The sequence below is a fragment of the Mustela nigripes genome, unplaced genomic scaffold, assembly GCF_022355385.1.
Source record: "Mustela nigripes isolate SB6536 unplaced genomic scaffold, MUSNIG.SB6536 HiC_scaffold_20, whole genome shotgun sequence".
Lineage (NCBI taxonomy): Eukaryota > Metazoa > Chordata > Mammalia > Carnivora > Mustelidae > Mustela > Mustela nigripes.
The window spans coordinates 2,140,854-2,151,911 of record NW_026739436.1 but is presented as its reverse complement, the minus strand read 5'-3'; the positions used below and the strand labels follow the sequence as shown (position 1 = coordinate 2,151,911).

General features: G+C 40.4%; 1 protein-coding gene and 1 pseudogene across 1 annotated transcript; one reads left to right on the top strand and one right to left on the bottom strand.

The window, feature by feature from the left end:
* Window positions 1-761: 761 nt before the first annotated feature.
* Window positions 762-1,208, top strand: LOC132008051 (CCAAT/enhancer-binding protein gamma-like; annotated as a pseudogene).
* Window positions 1,209-10,119: 8,911 nt separating this feature from the next.
* Window positions 10,120-10,794, bottom strand: SRY (sex determining region Y). The gene has a single exon (XM_059386416.1). It carries the CDS (start codon window positions 10,777-10,779, stop codon window positions 10,120-10,122), a length of 660 nt encoding a protein of 219 aa, XP_059242399.1. The 5' UTR covers window positions 10,780-10,794.
* Between the last annotated feature and the right edge of the window lie 264 nt (window positions 10,795-11,058).

Here is an 11,058-nt window from a genome sequence, read left to right as displayed (position 1 = left end):
GAGCAGAAGGGGAAGGCTTTAACCCACTGAGCCACCCAGGTGCCCCTTTCACCCGAAATTATTAAGAAAAGAGTGGTCCATAAAGGCCTACACAATCCTTGGTTACACTGCGAATGAAAATGTGAGTGTTGGTAGAAACAGTGTTTGCCTCATTTTCCTACAGGGAAATTGCTATTCAACCACTGAGTTTGCCTGAGGATAAATTTCCAATCTGCTTTGTTTGAATTCAAATGTTGTTTTTCTTCAAGTAATTAACCATGAGCAGTACTACACACCCTCTGAAAAGCTCTTACCTACAGCCACCAGCTTAGTAAATGCCTAATTGAGCAGCAAGCCTTCTGTATTCCCATTACTGTTTCTTTGTGAAGAAAAAAATAAAAAGGTCATCATGCTTATAGCCACACTGCTGTGGGAACCAAGGGCAGAAGGAGATGTAGATAAAAGTCAAGGTTCTCCGGGAGGCGGGAAGCCCATGGTGGTGGAAAGGCAAAAAGGCAGAGGCTGTGGTTTCCCTAAATTGCTGCCCCACCTTGCTGACTCCCAGACACCAAGGCCAGGGTTGTGGGGCTCCTCCAGCTTGGGAACGGAGAGGGGCGATACTGGGCACCATGTTGTGGGGCGGGGAGCAGAGGACTCCTATAAAGGCCAGCAAGCTGAAGGTGCAGGTACATGTGAAGTTTTCTGGGCAACTTAGTGTGGAAACCACTGGTCACCTTGCCCTCATTTCTGCCTGTTCTGTGTCAGAAAGATGGAGTACCCAAATGAGCAAGGTAGTCCAGCAGAACAGTAGTCCGGTAATAAGTGTAATTCATAGGTAGGCTCATTCCAGCAGCTTACAGCAGGTTCCTCAGCTGGGGCCTGCTGGCCCCCGGGGTGTGGGGGCATGAGGCAAAGCCCTGCCTCCAAGCAAGCAAAGCAAAATGAGTAGGGCCATGGATCCCAAGAGCAAGAGCATTAATCAATGCAGAAAAAGGAACAACATGGCTGTGAAACAGAGCCGGTTGAAAAACCAAACAGAAAGTACAGGATACACTGCAGAGCGAAACAGCTCAAAGAAGGGAATGAACAGTTGGAAACAAAAATTAAACAGCTGACTAAGGAATTAACTACTGAAAGATTTGTTTCTTCAGCACGCACACAACCTTGGAGATAACATGCGAGCCACTAGCACTGAAAATACAAGAACTTCAGAGGACGCAGCACAGTAGACCTCAACCCTTTCAAACTTTACAACCTGTGGCTTGAATGGCTTAAAGTTTCTTTTAACCTATACCACTCCTATCAATGACTGAACATTGTCACATTCCATTACTCAAAGATCCATTGAAGACTGTCTTCTAGGCATAGCACTGAAGAGTCCATTAGCTAAAGATAGTAGCCATGTAACTTGAATATCTAGTTTTAAATAACATGGCTAATTGGGGCGGTAGGGAGGGTGGGGAATAAAACAAACTTTAAGATGTCTGGGATAAATAAAACAAAACATAAAAAGCACTGGACCTTGATGTTCTTAATAAATCTTCACTACTTAAGAAATGCTTCTTTTGAAGATTGACAGAAGGAATGGGGAACTGGCAGGGCCTGCAGAAGAGTCTCGGTTTTACTGGACAAGAATAATAAGACTAAGAAAAGTTGAATGCCAACTATTTTACATATTTGTGATTTTCCCCCTAAAATATGTATTAAAAACAAACAAAAACAAACTAAAAACCAAAACAACAACAACAACAACAACAAAAACCTGATGGCTGTAGAAATCAATCACATTATAATCTGGAGTGATTTTATGTGAACAAAAACCCTGTTTTAGCTCGATTAGTACGGTTTACCCAAAACAAGTATAAACTTTTCAGGAGCAGTGGCAAGGTAAGTAAATTCCATTGCATTTTAAAGGCCTAAGACAGCCAGTGGGCTTAAAAATAGAAATAATTCGGAGGCAAGTTGGTTTCTCAAAAATAAAAGTAAAGCATATTAGGTTTATGTTTTCAGGATACCTTTGGGTTATTGGACTGTCATTATTTGGTTTTCTAACCGCCAGAAAACTCCAGGAGTTTAGAGAAACTTGTGTTTCTGTAGACGCTGGTCAAGTAAGTAAATCTTTTTAAAATGCCATTTGGCAGCCAAGTTAATAAACAAATGCCTTAACAGTATATCGACTAGGATGTAAGTGGTTTCTCCTGTCCAAATATCAGCAACAGGACCATGATTTTTAAAGGCAAAGATTTCTCCTGAAGGATCATTTACATTTGATTTTAACCAAGTGGTTATTAGAAAAATTACGTCATCAACACTCTGCCATCTCCCCAAATAATAGTCTAATAAAACTTGAAAGTGTAAGGTTTGACTTTTAATTTATTTCACTTAAGTACATCTTCTCATACTGTTTCTGTGATGTTTCTTTTGCAGGTTAGTGGGTCGTCTAGACATTTTTGTACCTCTGCTTCTGTTTGTTCACACTTTAGAAAGAAAACACTGATAAAACTCAGGATATTGACATTTTGTTGAGACCAAAAAATGGCAGTCACTAAAGTTAGAGATTGCTGGGGTCTGGTTTAAATCAGTGTTGGTGGTCTTGATTGTCCTTGCTGATTTCTTTTTTCTTTTTTTTTGTTTCTCCTCTCCCTCCTCCTCCTCTTCCAAACATTTTTTTTTCCTTTTTCCTTTTTTTATTAGGGCAATCCTAGGTCAGACTTGTTGGTTTTCGTGTGTGTGTGTGTGTGTGTGTGTGTGTGTGTGCGCGCACACGCGCGCGCGCGCGCGCTGCTGACAAGAGACTGAATCGCATCTGATTAAAAAGTCTGTGTTACCAGGTACCTTTTGTGAACGTGGTCACTTAGTTTTTGGGCATATTGTTTCTTATTAGGACCTGGAGCAGTGTAACCAGGATGTGACTCAAGTTGAACCCTCAGATTGGTGCAAGAGTACGGTCTGTGCTCTTCTGGGCAGGCAAAAACACCACCATGGACTGCAACTCAGCAAAGCCATTATCAAGACCATGAGCCTCTTCCGCATGTGACCAAAACCCAGTGTTGTTCCACGAGAGCCACTGTCCCAGGAGGGTTAGCTCCCTGGATAGCCAGGAGAGAGGATCGAGGTTTCTCTTAGGGCATAACGCTGGTTTACTTTGGCTGGAGTAGCAATCAAATTCTAGGTTGATAGATGCTTTGAATAGGAGGTAACCCACAGAATCTTACTGAATCTTTAATAGCTGATTGATGTTATATAATTAACCTATTTAGAGGTACAGTTAGGTCCCTTGAATCTTTAAGTGCCTGCAAAGGTGTTACAGACTTTGTAACCTCTTGTTTCCTAAAAAAAAAAAAAAAAAAAAAAAAAAAAATGTCTTTCAGAAATTGATGTCCCTATGGAATTTATGACTACCAATTATGTGAATTGACTTAACTATCTTGGAGAAGCAGCTTTAGGGGAATCATCTGGGGTGTGCACTCATAAGATTGAAACTTTTGGAAAAATTGAATCAAGCTTTCCTGTTACCTGTGCAAATCAGAACTTCAACATAAACCATCAAGTATCCATAGAACAAAAATGTTAACCATTGTTTGTCTTACTGAAGTGTTTGGAAATGCAAGTTTGCAGTTTGATAGATTTATCAGCTCGAATTGAGGGAAACCAGGTATGGGGAATGCGTATGTTTAGAGCTTTGGTAATTGTAAGATGACTTTTGTAACTTCTGTTCTGTAGGTCACATATGAACTGTTAGGATTTAATCTGCCTTTGCCGGCAGGTCCAGTGGTTTAGGAATTAGGCTTTAGTGTAAATGTCTGCTTGCATCTGAGTCATCCGAGGTGGGTGCTTTCTGGCTTGTGTTGGCAACAGGCAGTGAGATCAGAGCCGCTCTTCTGCTGTCTGGCCCTTTGCGGTGATTGGAATGTGAACTCAAATACTTTGGACATTCTTACTAAGAAGTAGTAGGATTGTAATAAGATATGACCAGATGTTTGAAATTTAGGTCACAAGTGTGAAGTTCTGAAATTTACATTAAAAAGCCATTTGTGATAAGTCAAGCAGCGAAAGACAACTATCATATGATCTCCCTGATATGAGGAAGTGGTGATGCAACATGGGGGCTTAAGTGGGTAGGAGAAGAATCAATGAAACAAGATGGGATTGGGAGGGAGACAATCCATAAGTGACTCTTAATCTCACAAAACAAACTGAGGGTTGCTGGAGGGAGGGGGTTTGGGAGAAGGGGGTGGGATTATGGACATTGGGGAGGGTATGTGCTTTGGTGAGTGCTGTGAAGTGTGTAAACCTGGTGATTCACAGACCTGTACCCCTGGGGATAAAAATATATGTTTATAAAAAATAAAAAATAAAAGCCATTTGTGCAACTTACTATTTGGTATTAAAAGAAATCAGCCTTTGATGTTTCCTCAGTCCCCATTAGAGGCCTTGAAACTTTGTACCTGAAAAACCCAGTTAGCACCCCGATGCCTTAGAGAAATAGGAAGCAATTTTTCGTTTGACAAATGCTAGGGAGGAGAAAGTCCATTCTCTAGCAGTTAGAGCTGCCTCTCAGGGAAAGGTCCTTACCTTGTTCTTTTTGTTCCTGGCTTTTGTTCATCAGTTTGTGAGAGTACTCTATTTTTTTTTTAATGTAATTTTATTCCCTTCAATGAATTTGAAGTTTAAAAAAAAAAAAAAAAAAAAAACCCACAACATGGAAATTAAAAAAAAAGCAAATGTCTTTATAACCTGCAGCCCATTGACAAACAGTTGAGGCAGGCTGAGTGTAACATTCTCCCAGGAAGCTCCTGTCTGAATGTTAATGCCTTGCCAAGGGAAAAACAACCTCCACTCTGGTCAGTCTTCCTTAAGCATATGAAAGTCCTTTGGGAACTTCCCTTGTCTTTAATTTCCCCAGCCCCAAAGTATACAATCAGTTGCCCCTCACAATCCCGGGGCAGCTGCAGCTCTTTCTGCCCACGGGTCCTGTCCCCGAGCTTTAATAAAATTCATCCTGATGCACCAAAGGCCTCTCAAGAATTCTTTCTCGGTGTCAGCTTCAGATCTCACCCACATCGCAAAACTGCACCAGCATCATTTGAGTTGCCCATAGGATTGGGCAAAGGAGGCAAAACCTGTTAGTGCCTTGCCCAACCGCACTGCCAGGATAGCTTGAGAAACAAACACTGGGACGTGGTCTCCTCAGATGCTAGCAATTGCGCAGAGGCATGGCAGCAAAGCTTTGTGTGTCAAGGTCAGTGGATTGAAACAATTTGTCCACTACAGAAATGGTTTTCCAACCGGAGAATCCCATTTTATGAAAGCCACAACCTTACAAAGTTACATTCATGCTTGGAAATATGTTGGTGACTTTATACAAAGGCTAATTGAAATAGCACTAGTGAGGGTGTTGGGGGTAGAGGGGGAGTGGGGGAATCCCTGTCTTTTAAAAGGCTTCTTTACAACTTGGGGATAAAAGCAGGTGTGAAAAACACTGCCTTTGGTAATAGTAGGGGTTGCTTCAGAGTTTATGATTTTCTCTTTGAGGCCCTCTGGGTAGATCTTGCCTGATGAGTTGGTGAGGATGTTGAAAATAAATGCAAATGTGCAAAGGATTAAGTAAATCCTAAGGCCCCTCCAACTGGGGGAGGGAGGAAGGGTCTTACATTTATGATCCAGAGTTTCTTGGGGCTGTCCACCTCTGCACTCCAGGAAGAACAAATTTAATGGTCTCACCCCCCCCCCCCCCCCCCCCCAAATAGGTTGATGTGATGAAATAAAAGGATCCAAGAGGGGGCAGTGGACAATTTTATTAATACCCACATGTTAAACAATATTTGAAACTTCTGAGTCCTTGCTAGAGAATTTTAACGGTGGAATGAGAATAAATGCTGTATAATAAGTACATCCCCTAAATTAATAGATTGCAGATTTTTTTAAAAAATAGCTGTATGTTTGTTCATTTCCCAGAAAAGGAATTTATCTTGCCCTAATGAGTGAAATCAACGTTACACAGTCCAAGGTATTTTAGCTGATACTAAGAGGACTTCATGGTAGGTCTAACATGTTAATACAACACCAATACTAAACATTCTCTTTCTTATTGTGTCTCATATTTTGACAAAGACAGTCCTTAAACTCTGGAAGTGGGTTTGAATGTCAGTGCTTAACATTTTAAAACACTTAATCATGCCAAACATTAGGTATAACCTGGAGTTAGCTGATTATCTTTGTCTAAAGGAGTTTTCTCCTATCTCTTGTGCCAAGCAAGTGTTTGCAGCTTAAAGCCAGGTGCCTAGGCTAAACTCCTACGCATCAGGGGACTTCTTGGCACTGTCTTTGCTGATGTTTACATTTCAAAGAGAGGGCTCCAAGGCCATTAAGAGGTACCTTTGTGGGTCCCTGGTGCTGTCAAGGGGCTTATTTATCTTAGAAAGATTTACATAGGTCTCAACAGAAGAGCAGAGAAAGGATTTAAAGAGTTTTCTAAAGAGAATGCTCTAAGGAACAGGAGGGGCAAGAGTGGCTCTCCTTTTTGTCAATAAAGGAAACAGCAATTTTATTTTTCTGAAGTCTCACAAAATATTACTGGACAAACATGAAAAACATTTATTCATTTATTCATTCATTTATTCATTTAAACACCAGCCAAGGACCACTCCAGTGGTTTCCACCATACATTCCTGTTGTTTTGTTAATCTTTCTTGTTAACTCTACCAGTTTTGTGTGATCTCAACCAAAATACTAGCCAAATTTTCTGGTCATTTGAACCAGCACAGAGATTTCAAAAAAAATTAAAGAAAACAAAACCCTACATTGCCTAGAAATTCCAAAGGAGGAATGAGCGGACATTTGCTCTAGCAGAAAATAAAGCAGAGGCTAACAACTATTTTTTTTAAAGGTTTTTGCTTGTTTATTTCCATTTTTAAGATTTTAATTACTTATTTTGAGAGAGAGAGCACTCTTTAGGCAGAGGAAGAGGGAGAAGCGGACTCCCCACCCAGCAGGGAGCTTGACAAGGCTTCCATCCCAGGAGATCTGAGCCCAAGGCAGATGCTTAACCTACTGAGCCACCCAGGCACCCTCTAAGAACTGATCTAATTATCATTGCACACCTTGATTTTATGATTAAACCTTAAAAGACCAAGTAATCCCAAATTTTGCAGAGTCTTTTTGTGAGTGTGTATGGAAATCTCATGCATGGCTGGTAGAAATGTGAAATGGTACACACGCTCTGGACAAATCTTAGGAAGTTTCTCACAAAGTTACCCATACAGCTGCCTGGTGACCCAGAAATTTCACGCCTGGGTGTTGCCCAAGTGAACAGAAAACATGGCTCACTCAGACATTTGAACTTGACTGTTCATAGCAGTTTTATTAACAGAACCCTCAAACTGAAAGCCGTCCAAAGAAGTTCACCTAATCTGTGATAGATTCATATGAACTTAAAGCTGAGTGAAAGAAACAATAGGTACTGTTTGGTTCTCTTTGCCTGAAGCTCAAGCTCAGGCAAAAGTAATCTCTCAAGGACAGAAGTTATGTCACTGATGGAGGAAATGGAGTGCACAGGGAAGTTATAGGTTCAGTGGAAGTTATAGGTTCTATATCGTCACTGGGGTGGTAGTTACACAGTTACAAGCATTTGTTCAAACTTGTCAACCTAGAAATTTAAGATCTGCACATGGTATCTCACCTAAGATCAACCTGACTTTTGGTTTTTAAGGAACCCACTATGAAATCAAATATTACCTAATTAAAATATTAGAACCCTCTGTTGAATTAAGTAAGGGTTGGAAACAGATCTATGTACATATGGAAAATGAACATATGACCGAGTGACATTTTATACCATAGGGGAAAGTATTATTATTACAAGCAATAGTTAATACATGCCTATTTAAATAAACCAAGGATGGAAATCTACATTACTCTTCCACTAAAATATTTTCTAGATGGAACAATTACTTCCATGTTAATAACAACTACTAGTTAGTCCTTTACTAATGCCAACCTCTGTTCTTAGTATTTTATAGACGTTTGCTCATTGGATCCTTATATACCTTATTTACCCTTCATAACATCCCAGTGAAGTATGTTTTTCTTGTTGTTACATTATTATAGTCATTGTCGTCGTCGTCGTCATCATCATCATCATCATCATCATCATCGTCATCTTAGTGGCGAGAATATTGAGGGCCACGCAGATAAAATAAACCATCCAGCGTTTGGCGTGGGAAGTCGCAGAGAAGGGAGTCCAATCCAGATTACATCTAGAGGCTGTGCTCTAGTTCAGGCCTTTTTCTGTCTAAACGTTTCTTAAAAGGTGGTATAGATAGCAGATATCCATTACGAAATGCAAGAATACTGGCTACCAATATTTGCTTAAAAACAAACAAAGGAACAAACAATCAAAACACAAAAAGCCCTCCTAAAAATACACATAAGCAGCAATTCCTTTCCAGGATGTATACTCCTCAGAAAGGCAGGTAAATATTCTCTCCTGTACATGTATACAAATGTACAAAGAACACTACTATCTGTGATGACTAAAACCAAGAAATGTCTATTCACATGTCCATCAAAAGTACAATGAAATGCATGCAGAAATTTCTAAAACTAACAAATTGAACATCAGTGAAATTACGTTAAGTAAAACAATCCAGACATGGTATTTTACATTCCCATTTATTTCAAGTACAAGATAAGGAAAATTTACCCATGGTGATGACGGTCAGAGCAGTTCATTTCTGTAGAACATGTAGAAAGAGAGGTTTGGAACATAAGACACATGTAAGTGTATATACATATATGTATACATATTATGTAGAGAAACATTTTTTTAAAAATATAGAGTACTTCAGGAAGTTGTTTAAGAGATATTGCAACATGTATTTCTCATTTAGTTTGCATAAATCTCAGATTAAGCAATACTATTTCCACAACAAATTAGTCTGCCTAGTTAACTCTCTCTCCCTCCCCCCCCCTCTTTTTTTAAAACCTTGATGTTTATTTAGAAACATGGCACTTAGCTCTAATATGTCCTATTGTAGTGTTTGAGCTTTATTATTTGAGGCATTGTTTTTAAAAAGCTTTGGAATATATGTATTGCAAAGTTAATTTTGGTATATGATATATATTTTAACCATCAATTTATTTTTATTTTGCAAAGTGATGGTCTTCCTTGCAAACCGCCAGTTTTCTGCATTAGCCCATATGTAAATTTTATAATGGCTTTGATTTAGCCCACCTCCCATGCCACTGCCTCCATAATCTGAATAGTTTTAGATTCTCAACATTCTTTCTCTACCTTTCACGTGTGTGTGTGTGTGTGTGTGTGTGTGTGTGTGTGTGTAATTTAGGAGGTGATATGAAACGAGTTAGAAAAAATTTTCAGAAAAAGAGGTCAAATATGGGGGTCACATAGATATAAAAATGAACACGAGGTAAATAAAGATTTTCTTTTACAACACAGGTGTTATAAAGCGTTCAAAGTGGACCTCAAAGAGCAAAGACACCTGCAGAGGAGAGGAATAGAATTGCAGATGTTGCCCAAACCGGCAGGGATGGGAGATAATATAAAGTACCAAGGAAGACTTTATTTACATATTTAGTAGTTAAAATTATCTGAGGAGTACAAAGACAGGCCAAGTAGCTGAGAGACCTACAGAATGATTGCTGCGAAGGATTGCTTCAAAGCATAGGAAGTTTTCATCGAAGTACATTTTGTCTGTGTTTCTCACTACTATATATCTTTTATTGTATTTAAGATAAAGAGCGAGAATTCTGTTACCTCTGCTGACAATGATCAGATTATTAGTATATACTTGCAGCTATTCAGTTTATTTAGAAGCCGATCTGTGGAACAACTAAAATTAGACATGAGGGTTGTCCTGTTAGAAGAAAAACAGGGGGTCTTGAAACTCAAGCAGTTTCAGTATTGTTAAGGTGCTCTCTTGTCAAGGTAAGCAGCCATAAACCCAGACTGAATCTACTCAAAACGTCCTGTAATTCTTTATATGCTAAGCAAGTTTACACGCTTTATTTTGAAATTAAGTGGCACATGAAATAATAGCAAAATTAATATGAATAGGGCCTTTGTTAGCCAGAGTAAGGAAATCACTATGGAAAATAAGCACCAGAAAGTCCTGGCTGTTACTTAGGGTAAAAGTCTGTGGACAGCTGTGTAGCCAACGTTTCTGAACTGTGACGGAGGCTTGTGGAGCTGCAGTGGTGCTCCTGTTGCAGCACGGAGCAGACTACGTTCCGGGCTTGTGAGGAGTTTAACCGGTCCTCTGTTCCTGAGTGTGCAGCCCTAGTACGGCCGCCCCTGCACGTGAAGGGGTACCACCTCTCATCCACGTACCCCTGCCTGCACAGCATGGAGGAGGAGGCTGCAGGTAGCAATTTATCACTGTTCTGTGGCACGGTCTTCCGACGAGGTCGATATTTATAGTCTGGGTATTTCTCTCGGTGCATGGCCTGTATTCTCTGTGCCTCCTCGAAGAATGGCCGTTTTTCGGCTTCTGTAAGCATTTTCCACTGGTACCCCAGCTGCTTGCTGATCTCTGAGTTTTGCATTTGGGGATTCTCTAGAGCCACCTTGCGCCTTTGATCACGCGACCACACCATGAATGCGTTCATGGGTCGTCTGATGCGGGTCTGGCCCCTGTCCGTACCGTTTCCTCCAGTTTCACACCGATAATTTGAGGTAGGATTGTTCGTCCAAAGTTCAGAAGAGGTTCTTCCAAAGGCGAGGATGTTTCCTCGTTGTACGGCTGCACAGTGATTATCGGTGTTCAACACTCCGAACATAGCAGAGGCATAAAATTACAGCGGTGAAAACAAAAAAGGTGGGTGAGTGTGGCGGGGGAGGCGGGGAGTGGGAAGCAAAGTTGGAAGCTGTAAGCGTTCTGAAAATTATCTAGACTCTGGTGCTGTAACTTTTGTTTCTAAAATACTCTTTTCTCCGCCCAGCACCTTGCCTCAAACCCGCCCCCTGACCCTCCGCCAAAGCCCAAATTACCCATTCTCAAGCAAAACTTCCAAATTAGGTCATACACGCTGCCTTGAGTGCTCTACATCTAATCCGCA